The sequence below is a fragment of the Bos taurus genome, chromosome 18 (assembly GCF_002263795.3).
Source record: "Bos taurus isolate L1 Dominette 01449 registration number 42190680 breed Hereford chromosome 18, ARS-UCD2.0, whole genome shotgun sequence".
Classification (NCBI taxonomy): Eukaryota; Metazoa; Chordata; class Mammalia; order Artiodactyla; family Bovidae; genus Bos; species Bos taurus.
The window spans coordinates 58,637,937-58,654,762 of NC_037345.1; the positions used below are offsets into that span (position 1 = coordinate 58,637,937).

Genomic DNA, 16,826 nt, shown 5'->3' on the forward strand with positions numbered 1-16,826 from the left:
CCTGATACTGGAAATGTCTTTAGATGACTGGACATGGGTTGAGCTGAATACCGCAGATACCTGTGGGTGCAGGAGGATGGGAGCCTTGGGCTTGAGGGGCTGGTTCTAGCAGGTGCCCCCAGCATCCACTCCACTCCCTGGCTTTTGTTGGCTCTTTTAACAGGCAGGCACCATAGAAAAACAGGGAACATCTCCGGTCATTTTTTGCATCAACTTTGGTATCATTGTGTACTTGGGGTTGCCAGTGAAGAAAGCTTCATGTGCATTTGCGAAGATGCCAAGAGAATCTGGATTGTTTCCTTGGAAGATGCTGAGGTCTCAGTGGGCCATGTGCATCATTGGAATGATCCGTCGTTTTCATAGTCTTTGGAGATTTTGATGTTTGACCTGGATCACTCACTGTAAATGAAAATATGGTGTCTTGTGTCTGTGGATCCTTGGGTGTCCTCTTTTGTATTTTGCCTCATGCATGAGTTATCAGGGCTTGGAATGCTTTGTGTTTGTATAAGAGGGTCCGAGGCTCATTGTGGGCTCTGTGGACACTCTGTTGGACACCATGAAAGTTGGTAAGTTTGTTTGAGTCCTGCCGGGAAAATAGGAGTACTAAGGTTAAGATCACAGAATGCTTGTTATAAGGTGGTCCTGCTCGATAGGGATCTCTGGGCCCAACCTGAAAAGAGTCATAAAGTCCTATGACGTAGGGGAGGATGGCTCCAAAAAATCAGAGGGCAGCGATGCCACAGTGATCTGCAGCCTGGAGGCTTATCCTCTAGAAGATGTAGCTGCAACTGTCTTGCTGCCAGGCTGCGTTCTCTGTTATCCACTCCTGTCCCTCCCCAAATAAGCACACATACAGGCACAGTACAGAAAACACGGAATCTTAACTGCACTGTTGGTGGTAATGTAAATGGTACTGCTATGTTGGAAAATGGAAGTTCCTTAACAAGTTAATATAGAACAGGCCTACAGTCTATCAAACCCATTTCTGACAGATATCCAAAGGAAAAGCAATCAGTTTTTCAGGGATATGTCCACAGTCCCATGAGTGTGACTGGATTTGCAGTAGCCAAGGCGTAGACACAGCCCAGATGTCTCTTGACAAAAGTATAGGTAACAGAAGTGTGGTATAGAAATATTTATTATATACTGTATATTCATGAACTATTTTTTCTCTATATATAAATATAAAAATCAAGGATCCTGCATTTATGCCAGAATGAATGAACCTAGAGAACATTATGCCAAGTTAAATAAGCCTGACAAAGGAGGACAGACAGTATGTGGAAACTAGAATTGTCAAACTCATAAAGCCATCGAGTAATAAGGCTGTTTCCAGGAGCTGAGTGGAAGAGGAAATTGGGCACTGGTAGTCAAAGAGTAGAGGTTTTCAGTTGTAAAATAAGTAAGTTCTGGGGATCTGAGGTACTTCATGCTGCCCTGTAGTGTTTCTGTATCCTTAAGATTCGCCCACAGGGATATAATACAGTGTACTCATAGGTGGATGTATAACTTACTCGAGTATATTAATTATTCAGTGTATGAGTCTATCACATGATCACTTTGTACACAGTACATTTATACCATTTTTGTTAGTTACACCTTAGTAAGGCTGGTAAAGGAAAAGAGAATTGGGGGTGCTTTTCTGCTCTGAATGGTGCTCAGTCCAGGCTTCACTTGTCATTGATGATCCATTTTGCGTACACATGTCCCGGAGTCCAGCTCCAGCAGCCAGGGAATCAGCCTGAAGAGATGAGTGGTGTCGGCGGAGAATGATGCAGCCTCTGACTCAAGGTAGGGGACTGCATGTTTATTTCAAGCTTCAGGTTCTCTTTTATACTTTGACAAAAGCATTAGGCCAGAAGTTTGGCATTTTCAGTTTCCCCTCACCCAGATTTATTGTCTCCATAAAACATTGTTGCCCTTCAAACAGAGTTTCTACTTCAGCAATTCTCTCAGAATCCTGTTTAACTTGTGATTACATTGTAACTCATGCTTATGTCTGGGCTGCATACCACATTCCTCAGTTTATTTCTTACCTTTCTAAATCCTGTTTGCCCCTAGCACCCTAAGTTCACTATCTCCTGAAATGGCTTCTAGCTATTAATATCTCTGAAATTCCTAATCTCTATAAGCTATAGTAAAATATGCTAGCACTACAACATTCCTTAAATTTTTAGCTTCTAACTATTCTTAATTATTCCTAAACCCTAAATTCAGCAAACTTCCTTTGCCATAAACATTTCCCTCACGAATAGGTCTCAGATGACAATCCTTCCCATGGCCTCAAGCTGCAGCCTACGTGCTCATCCTGGAACACTCTTTGTAAAGATCCTTGAACAAATGTCAACTTTATGGATTCTTCTCTGGGCACAACTGCACAAGGCTTTGTGCCTTCTCATCCTCCTCTCAAGGACAATAAGCACCTTAACATTCTTTTCAGTCAACTCAACTGAGGAAAGGAAAAAACAAGTCAGAATCACAAGACCTAACTCCTTCATCCCGGGTCTGTGCCTGTGGGACAAGGAGAGGGGGTTGGGGCCGTGCCTCCCATTTTGTCAGTAATGCCTAACGCGGCTCCCGACACACATGTTTTGTACCCTCTGACCAGAGATTTCCCTTCAGGTAGTTTGTGTTGATCCACAGCTCGAGAGTGTTTAAGATGCCCCAGTTGATTCCAGTCTGGATCCCTCACTGAGCATCAGGACTCTGAGTCCTCCCAGTCCTGAGGGCTCAGATCTGGGCTGAGGAGGGGATGCTCTGTTCTGAGTGGGGATGGATCAGGGCCTGCTGTGTGACCTGAAGGAGATTGCCTGGTCAGCGGAGGTGCCTCCTGCTGCTGTGTACGTGAGGCCTCACCAGGAGGGGAGTGTGATCTGAGGGAAAGTGTGGGAAAGTCCCATGTTGGTCTCTCTGCGGGAGTTGACTGTCCTGAGTCCCTCCTGAGACAGTGGCCACAGGGGGCTGTCTGTTCCTCGTGGTGAGGGCTTTGCTGTGTGTGTGGTTGGGGCTCAGGAAGGGGATGTGTTGACTCTAAGCATTAAACAGTATGTTTTCAACTTTAATGATAGACCTCTGAAGACTTGTGTTGCCTGAGGAAGCCCTGAAGTTAAGAAAGAGGAAAGAAAAGGAGTGAGGCATGGCTGTTTCTCAGGTAAGGTCATATTTAGTCTGTCTTTCCTGAAATGCCCTTCTCTGGACTCACTAATCGTGTCTGACTTTGGAGTGTCCTGTGTGACTCCTGTACACGCACACTCACCTGGGGCCTTCCCTCAGGCCCTGTCGTCTCCACTTAGATCCCATCTCCCCATGACCTGGTGACCTGGCCCTTGTGAGGAGGGTCCCCTGGGCACCATCCTGGGCAGGACTTCTCTCCCACAGGTTGGAAACAGGGTCTCAGTACTCTTGGGCAGCAGGGATTGCTTAGGGCCTATCTGGATGCTCTGTCTGCTGTCAACCAGGGTAAGGAAACTGCATGTGGAAGTCACGTGTTAGTATGCACAATAGCTGGTCAAATCTGGGAATCAGATCAGTTGAGCCTGTCCTTTCCCTTTTGTGTATCTTGACATCCTTGTGAATATACTTTACATATACACAAAGAAGTATGTCTGAGTACTATGTTCTGTTCAGTGGGTTTATTTATCTGTTTTTATACCAGTACCACATCACCTTGATTACCTTGTAATAGTTGTTGAAATAGAAAGACCTCCATCTTCCTTCTTCAAGAGTTTTGCTGTTTGCTCTTTGAATAGTTCTCTGACATTCACCATGTTTTATTCTGCTTCTACAAAGATTGTCATGGCAGTTTTAATGAGTTAATTGGTTGATTGATCCTTTGGTGGTTATTAAAGAACCTTTTTTGATATAGCATGTTTCTTTTGTATTCTTTATGATTTTTACTGATGAAACTTTGTCATGTTGGAAAGAAGATAAGTTTACTTCTTTTTCAATTTGGGTACCTTTGATTTCTTTTTCTCATCTAATTGCTCTAAGGGTTTTAGTGCTTTGTTGAACTGTAGTGCAGAGTGTGCATCCTTGCCTTCTTCTTGACCTCAGAGGAAAAGCTTTCGTTCTTTCCCCATTGTTGTTCTCTTTTCATAATGGCATTTATTATGTTGATGTTGGTATAATGTATTGTTTGTAGTTTGTTGAGTGTTCCATCTTGAAAGGTTGTCAAATTTTTGTTGAATGGTTTTTCCTGCATCGAGATGATCCTGTTTTTTTTCCCCTTTAATCTGTTAATGTAGTGTGTCATACTAATTGATTTTTGTATATGGACTTCTCCTTGCCTTACATGAATAAAATCGGTTTGGTTATGGTGTCAAATCTTTTTATTTATTTATTTAAATTATTTTAATTGATGGATAATTGCTTTACAGAAGTTGTTGTTTTCTGCCAAATACCAACATGAATCAGCCATAGGTATACATATGTCCCCTCTCTCCCATCTTCCTCCCTATCCCACCCCTGTAGGTTGTTAAAGAGCCACTATTTGAGTTCCCTGAGTCAGTCAGCAAATCACATTGGCTCTCTACTTTATATATGGTAATGTAAGTTTCCGTGTTACTCTCTCCATACATCTCAACCTCTCCTTCCTCCCCTCTCGCTCCGTCTGTTCTCTGTGTCTGTTTCTCCAGATCTTTTAAATATGTGTTGAAGTTGGTTTGTAAGTATTTTAATTTTGCATCAGTATTTGTCAGGGGTATTGGTTTCTAGTTTTCCTTTCTTGTGTCTTTGGAAAATCATCAAACTATTAGAATCGTGCTTGCTGCATAGAATTAGCAGGATTAGTGGTAATTCTTTTGTAAATGTTTGGTAGAATTTGGTCCTGTATTTTTCTTAGAGGTTTCTGACTACTTTTCAAATCTCTCTAGTTATAATGGGCTTCCCTAGTGACTCAAATCATAAAGAATCTGCCTGCAGTGTGGGAGACCCAGGTTTTATCCCTGGGTCGGAAGATTGCCTGGAGAAAGGAGAGGCTCTCTAGTCCAGTATTCTTGTCTGGAGAAATTCCATGGACAGAGGAGCCTTGTGGGCTACAGTCCATGAGGTCACAAAGAGTCAGACATGACTGAGTGGCTAACACTTTCACTTTCAATGCTTCTCACTTTTTTTATTTCTTAATAAGTAAAATAGTTTGTATGTTTCTGAGAATTTGTCAGTATCTCCTATATTCTGTTATTATAGGCATTATTGGTCATAGTACTTTAGAAACTTTCTTTGACCTCAGTTATAATCACTCCTGTTTCATATCTGTTTTTAGTTATTTGAATCTTTTTTTCTCATTCCCTTAGTCTAGGTGGGGGTTTTCCTATACAGTTTTTTCAAAACATCAACTCTTGGTTCGTTGATTTTTATATTTTTCTACTTTCTATTGTATCTCTGGTTTCTTATTTACCTTTTTCCTTCTGCTAAACGAGTTTAGTTTGTTTTCTGTTTTCTGCTTCCTAGAGGTCTAAAAATAGATTTCAGATTTAAGATCTTGTCTCTTTTTTACTGTAAGCATTTAACAGTTCAGACTTTCCTTTTAGTACAGTGTTCTCTGTGTGTTATAAATTTTGTAATATTGTCTTTTCATTTTCATCCATGTATTTAAAAATTTCCATGTGGTTTTTTTCTTAGAGCCATTTGTGGTGTAAGAGTGAGCTGTTTAATGTCCACATTTGAGAAATTGTCTTTTTTTGTGTGTGTTTACTTTGGCCACCTCATGCGAAGAGTTGACTCATTGGAAAAGACTCTGATGCTGGGAGGGATTGGGGGCAGGAGGAGAAGGGAACGACAGAGAATGAGATGGCTGGATGGCATCACTGACTTGATGGACGTGAGTCTGAGTGAATTCCAGGAGTTGATGATGGACAGGGTGGCCTGGTGTGCTGTGATTCATGGGGTTGCAAAGAGTTGGACACGATTGAGCAACTGATCTGATCTGATTTCGTTGTTGTTAGGGAAGATACTTTTCTGGTATCAGTCTCTTAAGATAGTTAATTTTGGCCTAATATGTAGTCTCTCATAGAGAATGTTTTATGTGTCCTTGAGATACATGTGTTTTATGCTTTTGTTGGGCCATGTGGTCTGTACATGCGTGTTCAATGTTTGCTTCATTTTTCTGAGATATCTAATGTTAGATGTATATATATTTTTACTTGTTACAGCTTTTTGGTAAATTGACCATTTATCATTATACAATATTTATCTCGTTGCAGTTTTTTTTTTTTCTTCAGTTTATTTTGTCTGATATAACAGTCTCCCCTGCTCTCTTTAGGATGTTCTGTCTTTTTCCATCCTTTCACTTTTCACCTTTCCATGTCCTCACAAACGTGAGTACTACCTGTTTCACCTCTCTGACAAACTCTGTGGCTCTTGCCCTGGGATTTTCCTCTTGTTACTTCCTGTGGCCCCTGCTCATGTGCATCGTATGGTGGTGAAAGACAGGCCCCCAGGACAGCTCCTTTCATGCCACTGTAATTTCAGAAGGAATGTATTGAATGTTTCCTTCCTATCATCATGAGATAGTCTTGAGATAGTCTTGCTTAATAACTATATTTTTTTCCATATTCTTTTTTGCCATGATTTTTAATTCTCCAAGAAGTTTTTTTACTTTGCTATTGTGATACTTTTTTTTGTCATAATCTAATGACTCTTCGAATTTCAAATCACTGTTTTATTAATGGAAAAAAAAGCAAAGAAAATCTTTGGCTTCTGTTAATGCCTTGTTATGTAAATTTAAAAGGATAAAATTGTATTTGTATCTTTGTATATGGTAATTTTATTATGAATTGAATTCAAGTATTCTTTTTTTTTTTTAATGTTTTCACAAGTTTTCTTTTGGTAGCGTAGTGTAGAATCCTGTTGACAAACTCAGCTGAGTACAAAGGATACATTTTTATCATCTGAAAGATGTTGAAATACATGTAAATAAAAGGATGATATAAAATTTTCCAAAAAATCTGTCAAAAGACCGATTCTTTCATGTCAGTTAATTTTTTATAGATAAGCATGCATGCATGTGCAAGTCTGTGGTTTAGATAGAAGACATCATGATTTTTTTTTCAAATGATACTTTTTTTTAAATTTAACTTTACAATATTTTATTGGTTTTGCCATATATCAAAATAAATCTGCCACAGGTATACATGTGTTCCCCATCCTGAACCCTCCTCCCTCCTCCCTCCCCATACCATCCCTCTGGGTCGTCCCAGTGCACCAGCCCCAAGCATCCAGTATCATGCATCAGACCTGGACTGGCATAATATTATACGTGTTTCCATGCCATTCTCCCAAATCATCCCACCCTCTCCCTCTCCCACAAAGTCCAAAAGACTGTTCTATACATCGGTGTCTCTTTTGCTGTCTCATATACAGGGTTATTGTTACCATTTTTCTAAATTCCATATATATGCATTAGTGTACTGTATTGGTGTTTTTCTTTATGGCTTACTTCACTCTGTATAATAGGCTCCAGTTTCATCCATCTCATTAGAACGGATTCAAATGTATTCTTTTCAATGGCTGAGTAATACTCCATTGTGTATATGTACCAAAGCTTTCTTATCCATTCATCTGCTGATGGACATCTAGGTTGCTTCCATGTCCTGGCTATTATAAACAGTGCTGCAGTGAACATTGGGTTACACGTGTCTCTTTCAATTCTGGATTCCTCAGTGTGTATGCCTGCCGGGGACCAGCCCCGGCTGATCCAGGGTATTCGAAGGAGAGACGGCGTAGGTGAAGATCAGGAAACAACTGCTTAATTAAATGTTAATTAAAGATATAAAGAGTAATAGAATGAGGATAGCTCAGTAAAATTCAGTGAAGAAAAGAGGCTGAAATAAGGATAGCTCAGTGAGGAAATTCAGTGGAGAAAAGAGGCTGAATAATTCAGCCAGAAGGTAAGAGAAAGAACGACATGGTGAGACCAAGTTTCGGTGAACAAGGCCCGCACTTTATTTTTCAAAGTAGTTTTTATACCTTAAGTTATGCATAGAGGATAAGGGGGGAAGGGGTAGAGTCAGGCAGCAAGCCAGGCTTTCTTCCTGCAAACTTATCATATGCAAAAGCTTAGGTGATTTGCATCATCTTCTGGCCCGGAGGCCTGTTAACATTTTAAGACCCTTTCTTCAGAAAACTTATTTTTCTCTAAAGGTGATTGGTCAGGAGCCACCCTCCAAAAGCATTAGATAAAGTTGCATTTCTACAGAGCAAAGGTGTGGTGGGCTACAACAAGAAAAAGAATTAACTCAAGGGTCCCAGGTTACAAACATTAAAGCTACTACTTACACCAATTATATTAATCAATACACTGCCAGGGACACAGCAGGTAAGGGATATGGAAACTTAGCAGCAAACATTGGCCCAACAAGTGAAAATCCCTTCACCAATACAATTTCTAATCAATCTTTTAACTACTCAAAAGAATCTGTGTTTAGACAGTTTAGAACATCTCCTGCCTCTCACAGTTGGGAGGCTCTGAACAATCACATGTGGCCGGAAAAACCTATTCAGGCAGGCTAGAGGATTTCCAAAGGAGTTTGTAGGTTAAACACTGTCACACCCAGGAATTATTAACTGGAGCTGTAAGCTAACTTTTTTCAGAGAGGTAGTGGGGGACAGCCCCCCGTAAAGTCAGAGGTGTAGGTGAAAGCACAAAGCAGAAAGTAGGCAGACTCTGGTTTTGGGTGTAAATGCTCGAGAATTTCCAGGGAGACTCCTGAGGCTTGATCCCGCCTTTGCGTATGTCAAGCCTCCTTCCTCATGACCTTTGCCACGGGCGGAGCTCGCTCCCCACATATGCCCAGCAGTGGGATTGCTGGGTCATAAGGCAGTTCTATTTCCAGTTTTTTAAGGAATCTCCACACTGTTCTCCATAGTGGCTGTACTAGTTTGCATTCCCACCAACAGTGTAAGAGGGTTCCCTTTTCTCCACACCCTTTTCAGCATTTATTACTTGTAGACTTTTGGATCACAGCCATTCTGACTGGTGTGAAATGGTACCTCATAGTGGTTTTGATTTGCATTTCTCTGATAATGAGTGATGTTGAACATCTTTTCATGTGTTTGTTAGCCATCTGTATGTCTTCTTTGGAGAAATGTCTGTTTAGTTCTTTGGCCCATTTTTTGATTGGGTCATTTATTTTTCTGGAATTGAGCTGTAGGAGTTGCTTGTATATTTTTGAGATTAGTTGTTTGTCAGTTGCTTCATTTGCTATTATTTTCTCCCACTCTGAAGGCTGTCTTTTCACCTTGCTTATAGTTTCCTTTGATGTGCAGAAGCTTTTAAGTTTAATTAGGTCCCATTTGTTTATTTTTGGTTTTATTTCCAATATTCTGGGAGGTGGGTCATAGAGGATCCTGATGTGATGTATGTCAGAGAGTGTTTTGCCTATGTTCTCCTCTAGGAGTTTTATAGTTTCTGGTCTTATGTTTAGATCTTTAATCCATTTTGAGTTTATTTTTGTGTATGGTGTTAGAAAGTGTTCTAGTTTCATTCTTTTACAAGTGGTTGACCAGTTTTCCCAGCACCACTTGTTAAAGAGATTGTCTTTAATCCATTGTATATTCTTGCCTCCTTTGTCAAAGATAAGGTGTCCATATGTGTGTGGATTTATCTCTGGGCTTTCTATTTTGTTCCATTGATCGATATTTCTGTCTTTGTGCCAGTACCACACTGTCTTGATGACTGTGGCTTTGTAGTAGAGCCTGAAGTCAGGCAGGTTGATTCCTCCAGTTCCATTCTTCTTTCTCAAGATTGCTTTGGCTATTCGAGGTTTTTTGTATTTCCATACAAATTGTGAAATTATTTGTTCTAGCTCTGTGAAGAATACCGTTGGTAGCTTGATAGGGATTGCATTGAATCTATAAATTGCTTTGGGTAGTATACTCATTTTCACTATATTGATTCTTCCAATCCATGAACATGGTATATTTCTCCATCTATTAGTGTCCTCTTTGATTTCTTTCACCAGTGTTTTATAGTTTTCTATATATAGGTCTTTAGTTTCCTGAGGTAGATACATTCCTAAATATTTTATTCTTTTTGTTGCAATGGTGAATGGGATTGTTTCCTTAATTTCTCTTTCTATTTTCTCATTATTAGTGTATAGGAAGTCAAGGGATTTCTGTGTGTTGATTTTATATCCTGCAACTTTACTATATTCATTGATTAGTTCTAGTAATTTTCTGATGGAATCTTTAGGGTTTTCTATGTAGAGGATCATGTCATCTGCAAACAGTGAGAGTTTTACTTCTTTTCCAATTTGGATTCCTTTTATTTCTTTTTCTGCTCTGATTCCTGTGGCCAAAACTTCCAAAACTATGTTGAATAGTAATGGTGAAAGTGGACACCCTTGTCTTGTTCCTAACTTTAGAGGAAATGCTTTCAATTTTTCACCATTGAGGGTAATGTTTGCTGTGGGTTTGTCATGTATAGCTTTTATTATGTTGAGGTATGTTCCTTCTATTCCTGCTTTCTGGAGAGTTTTTATCATAAAAGGATGTTGAATTTTGTCAAAGGCTTTCTCTGCATCTATTGAGATAATCATATGGTTTTTATTTTTCAATTTGTTAATGTGTTGTATTACATTGATTGATTTGCGGATATTGAAGAATCCTTGCATCCCTGGGATAAAGCCCACTTGGTCATGGTGTATGATCTTTTTAATGTGTTGTTGGATTCTGATTGCTAGAATTTTGTTAAGGATTTTTGCATCTATGTTCATCAGTGACATTGGCCTGTAGTTTTCTTTTTTTGTGGCATCTTTGTCAGGTTTTGGTATTAGGGTGATGGTGGCCTCATAGAATGAGTTTGGAAGTTTACCTTCCTCTGCAATTTTCTGGAAGAGTTTGAGTAGGATAGGTGTTAGCTCTTCTCTAAATTTTTGGTAGAATTCAGCTGTGAAGCCATCTGGACCTGGGCTTTTGTTTGCTGGAAGATTTCTGATTCCAGTTTCAATTTCCGAGCTTGTGATGGGTCTGTTAAGATTTTCTATTTCTTCCTGGTCGAGTTTTGGAAAGTTGTACTTTTCTAAGAATTTGTCCATTTCTTCCACGTTGTCTATTTTATTGGCATATAATTGCTGGTAGTAGTCTCTTGTGATCGTTTGTATTTCTGTATTGTCTGTTGTGGTCTCTCCATTTTCATTTCTAAGTTTATTGATTTGATTTTTCTCCCTTTGTTTCTTGATGAGTCTGGCTAATGGTTTGTCAATTTTATTTATCCTCTCAAAGAGCCAGCTTTTGGCTTTGTTGATTTTTGCTATGGTCTCTTTTGTTTCTTTTGCATTTATTTCTGCCCTAATTTTTAACATTTCTTTCCTTCTACTAACCCTGGGGTTCTTCATTTCTTCCTTTTCTAGTTGCTTTAAGTGTAGAGTTAAAAGAATTAAAACGAATTAAAAGAAATGAGGACAATCTCAGATACCTCCAGGACAATATTAAACACTACAACATTCGAATCATAGGAGTCCCGGAAGAAGAAGACAAAAGAAAGACCATGAGAAAATACTTGAGGAGATAATAGTTGAAAACTTCCCTAAAATGGGGAAGGAAATAATCACTCAAGTCCAAGAAACCCAGAGAGTCCCAGACAGGATAAACCCAAGGTGAAACACCCCAAGACACATATTAATCAAATTAACAAAGATCAAACACAAAGAACAAATATTAAAAGCAGCAAGGGAAAAACAACAAATAACACACAAGGGAATTCCCATAAGGATAACAGCTGATCTTTCATAGAAACTCTTCAAGCCAGAAGGGAATGGCAAGACATACTTAAAGTGATGAAAGAAAATAACCTACAGCCCAGATTATTGTACCAGCAAGGATCTCATTCAAATATGAAGGAGAAATCAAAAGCTTTACAGACAAGCAAAAGCTGAGAGAATTCAGCACCACTAAACCAGGTCTCCAACAAATACTAAAGGATATTCTCTAGACAGGAAACACAAAAAGGGTGTATAAATTCGAACCCAAAACAATAAAGTAAATGGCAACGGGATCATACTTATCAATAATTACCTTAAACGTAAATGGGTTGAATGCCCCAACCAAAAGACAAAGACTGGCTGAATGGATATAAAAACAAGACCCCTACATATGTTGTCTACAAGAGACCCACCTCAAAACAGGGGACACATACAGACTGAAAGTGAAGAGCTGGAAAAAGATTTTCTGTGCAAATAGGGACCAAAAGAAAGCAGGAGTAGCAATACTCATATCAGATAAAATAGACTTTAAAACAAAGGCTGTGAAAAGAGACAAAGATGGTCACTACATAATGATCAAAGGATCAATCCAAGAAGAAGATATAACAATTATAAATATATATGCATCCAACATAGGAGCACTGCAATATGCAAGACAAATGCTAACAAGTATGAAAGGAGAAATTAACAATAACACAATAATAGTGGGAGACTTTAATACCCCACTCACACCTATGGATAGATCAACTAAACAGAAAATTAACAAGGAAACACAAACTTTAAACGATACAATAGACCAGTTAGACCTAATTGATATCTATAGGACATTTCATCCCAAAACAATGAATTTCACCTTTTTCTCAAGCGCACACGGAACCTTCTCTGGGATAGATCACATCCTGGGCCATAAATCTAGCCTTGTAAATTCAAAAAAATTGAAATCATTCCATGCATCTTTTCTGACCACAATGGAGTAAGATTAGATCTCAATTACAGGAGAAAAACTATTAAGAATTCCAACATATGGAGGCTGAACAACACGCTACTGAATAGCCAACAAATCACAGAAGAAATCAAAAAAGAAATCAAAATTTGCATAGAAACGAATGAAAATGAAAACACAACAACCCAAAACCTGTGGGACACTATAAAAGCAGTCCTAAGGGGAAAGTTCATAGCAATACAGGCATAACTCAAGAAACAAGAAAAAAGTCAAATAAATAACCTGACATCATGATTTTAAAACTACATATCACCTTTTTTTTTTTTTCAGTTGAAATTATGTTATCAGTATAATCTGTGGCCTTGGAATTTTCTAAACGATCCTGTTAGTTTTTTAAGTAGTAAATTACTAACAGTTGTTTCTGTATCCACGTCTATAATGACCTTTCATGCCATTCCAAATTGTTCACTGTGGACTTTTTTTTTTTTCATATTAATACAATATTTATTTGTTTTCCTTCTGCCAAACCCTGAGCCCACCACTTTCCCCAGGCTGCCTGAGGAGTTACAGGAAAGGGAACATACAGGGCAGACAAAGGAGAAAGAACTATGGGAGGTGGAAACAGCTCCTTCGTATTGTGAAGAAGATGAGCTAGACCACCATCAGGCAAAAGAGCCCCATGGCCTTTGAGGGCCAAGCCCATGGCATAGAAGAGCTATTGTTTGAGAGAAGGGTTCCTGGCATAACAGTGATGAAGCTCCCAAACACAGTCCCACTTCCAGGCCTGGAGCCAGCCACCCTTGCTGTGGCAGCTCCAGCTCCAGGGAACTTGGCTGCTGTGTCAAAGTCCTTTGAAATGGCACTGGTTTGGAAGCTGAGGCTAGGAATAAGTGAGATGGCTGGGGGGACCTGGGGCTGCCAAGCTGCTGTGGCTCTCATGGGTCAGTGTCTCCAGTCCTTCACCACCACTGTGGACAGTGATCACTCAACAGGGAGGAGCTTCTCCTGATCAGGGAGGGGGTAGAGACTAATTTGGCACAGGTGTCCATTTTCAAGGGATGAAGGCCCAAGGCCCGAGAGCTGCTCCCCTTGCAGAGAAGACAGAGGGGCAGGGAGGAGGCTCACCTTGGACTTCTTTCAAGTTTTCTTTAGAAGCCCTCTGTCAAAGGACTTTTAATGTTCTCTGTATTACTTAACTGTTAGATGCTTAAGCTTCAGTTGCTGAGCCCAAGCTTCTGAGTTCAGGTGCTTCATGTAACATTTCTTAACCTTCTTGATCTGAGTCGAGTTTCTCAGAGTGTCTGTGACACAGGTTTTCTTCTGTAAGGTGGGAACAGATCATTCTTTAATGAGCTATTACATTGATGACAGGTTCTTGCCTGTAAAGTACTTATTTAATGTTTAGAGTAGTATTACAGTAATTTAGAGCAACAGGAAGCCTTCAGACACTTTTGATCCTTGCTGCTGTTATCAACATCATAACTGAAAATTTTGACCTTTCCATTAAAAGTGCTGTGGATTTTGTCATCTCTGAAGACACCACTCATACTGTACCTCATCTAGATAATGAATTGCACTCACTGGGTAGAACATAATATCTGACACTTCTATATAGCCAAAACAGTGTTGAGCTTTATGTTTATATACTTCATGGATTTTGAACAATGATGAAAAATCCATATTAATTGGAGGATCTCATAAGGTCTTAGGGAAAAGCATAAGAAATTAAAATTAGAGATCCATAATTTCTCCAGATACCCCTGCATGGATCTGTTAGAACACATACTTGAACCAAGTCAATCCTTAGCCCTTACTACCCTTTCTCTTTTGCATGAAAATGAGAACTTTTCATGGCCCTTTTGGTGACATGTGGTTTCATTTCAGGAACTGCTGACCTGTGAGGATGTGGCCATCGAATTCACTCAAGAGGAGTGGGAATTCCTGGACCCTGCTCAGAGGGCCTTGTACAGGGAAGTGATGCTGGAGACCTACAGGAACCTGCTATCTGTGGGTGAGGATGACTTCCTTCCCGAGCTGCCCTTGGGTATCTGCATTTTCCCTGCGTGCCCCCTTGGGAGGCCCTGATGTCTTTCATCTGAGAATTCTGGTGACTGGGGTATGACACAGCTTCACAAGGTTAAACTGACCCTCTTCAGATGCTGTGTCTGTTTCATGTCATATCTGAGGTTGTCCCAGAGCTTAATTATGTACAAAGCTCACTGGCAAATGTTAAAAAAATATCCAAAACCCGATTTCCTATTTTCTACCTTTTGACTTTTGGCTCAGTCAAAAAATCCACAGCACTTTAGATCTGTTTCTTCTGATAACGCTGAATACCTATTTGTTTGTTTTTGCTTGCTTGTTTACTTTTTTTTGGCTGCACCATTCTGCATGTGGAATCTCAGTTCCCTCCTGCTGCTAAGTGGTTTCAGTCGTGTCCGACTCTGTGCGACCCCATAGACAGCAGCCCTTCAGGCTCTGCCATCCCTGGGATTCTCCAGGCAAGAACACTGGAGTGGGTTGCCATTTCCTTCTCCATTATGTGAAAGTGAAAAGTGAAAGTGAAGTGGCTCAGTTGCATCCGACTGGTAGCAACCCCATGGACTGAAGCCTACCAGGCTCCTCCACCCATGGGATTTTCTAGGCAAGAGTACTGGAGTGGCTTGCCATTGCCTTCTCCATTAGTTCCCTGACTAAGGATCAAACCTGCACCCCCTGCATTGGAAATGCAGAGTCTAAACCACTGGATCACCAGGGGAGTCCCAGAATTTCTGTTTCTGATCTAAATAGTATCTCCACATTGGAGCATGAGAAAAAGCTCTGGACAGTGGGGAGTGATGTAAAAATAGCCAAAAATACAATGTATAAAGAAAAACGAGTATCTCAAAAGGGCTGTTTTTTTCTGTTTAGGAGTGGGACAAGTTGGTGGATTGGATCCTCTGTGGTTGTTACTTAGGAAAATGTAAGGAGAGTTTTGATCCTAGATCCTACAAGGGGAGCATATGTGAATCTCGCAGGCTCTTAGCTGGCCATCTGTAGGTCGAGCGCATGGTCCCATCTGAAGATGCTGTGATGTCTGACCTTCATGTTGTATTAATTTTACTCTTGTGCTGCCCTACCCAGTCTGGGAATGTCAACTGTTCCTGATGTTACATTCTCCTTACTTTGTATCCTTTTACCTCTTAAATTTCTTTGAAATATATTCCTGAGGGTCTGAAATTTTATCTGGTTTCCTTGCTGTGATAATCCACCTATGTTTAATTGGCAGCCTCTGGTGGAGGCTGTCTCTGTGGAGTGGATTTACTAGGTAACAGAAAACTGTGATGGAGACACTATTCCTAATGTTATTTTCTTGCTCTGCACAAAGTCACCACTTGAAGCTATCCAGTAGAGTGGTCAGCATGTTCTAGGATTATGAGAGAGAAAGTATCACGAGAGCCCGATACATCTTTCCAGGTTATTTTCTGGCTTTGGAAACTCTGTCAAGGGCACCGTGACAGTGTTGTTCATGTGTAACAAGGACCATATATTTTAGCCTCTGTCAATGCTATGGGAATTTATCCCAGGACAACTTTGTCCAAGTTCACATTCTCATATCTATGAGGCTATTGGCTGCACTGTTGTTCTGTGCATTGTAGGCATTTTTTATTTTATCCTTGAGTTCAAATTTCTGTGTTACTCTTAGTGTTTCTGTTTTGTATTTGCAATGCGTTGGATGGTTGATTGGGGAATAGTCCCTATGGTGGAACTGGTGATTGGTCCCTCTTAAAATTCTTTATATATTCTTTGTACTCATTTACTATCAGGTGTATGACTTCCACATATTTTCTCTTTTACTGTTGATTGTCTTTTCAAACTCACTGCACTTTAATGCACAGTAGTTTATAATTTTGATATAGTTCAATTTATTAATATCTGGTTTTATTTTGTGGCCTGTGCTTTTGGTGTTATATCTGGTAAATCATTTGTGGGTCCAGTTTCCAGAAACATTTCCTGCACGTTTACTTCTAGTTTTATACATTTGGGACTTAGGTTTAGGTCTTTGAACCATTTTGAGTTCATTTTTGTCTATAGTGTAAGATAATGTTCCAAGTAAATTCTTTTGCTGGTGGATATTCAGTTTTGTCAATATGTCTTGTTTCATAGACTGCTCCCCCCATTTAGTAGTTTTTACACCCTTATGA

General features: G+C 39.8%; 1 protein-coding gene across 3 annotated transcripts in view; it reads left to right on the top strand.

The window, feature by feature from the left end:
• LOC101904435 (zinc finger protein 665-like) overlaps positions 1 to 16,826 on the top strand; it is a 36,355-nt gene that overhangs the window by 11,172 nt on the left and 8,357 nt on the right. For 2 of the 3 annotated variants that reach the window (XM_024979267.2, XM_010815355.4), the window contains 3 exons: positions 1,720 to 1,791; positions 3,069 to 3,151; positions 14,527 to 14,653. In XM_024979267.2, coding sequence (XP_024835035.1) covers positions 3,137 to 3,151; positions 14,527 to 14,653 — 142 coding nt within the window. In that variant the 5' untranslated portion in view covers positions 1,720 to 1,791; positions 3,069 to 3,136. Of the gene's footprint in view, positions 1 to 1,719; positions 1,792 to 3,068; positions 3,152 to 14,526; positions 14,654 to 16,826 lie in introns of those variants that run through there. The other variant, XM_024979268.2, reaches the window with a different exon arrangement.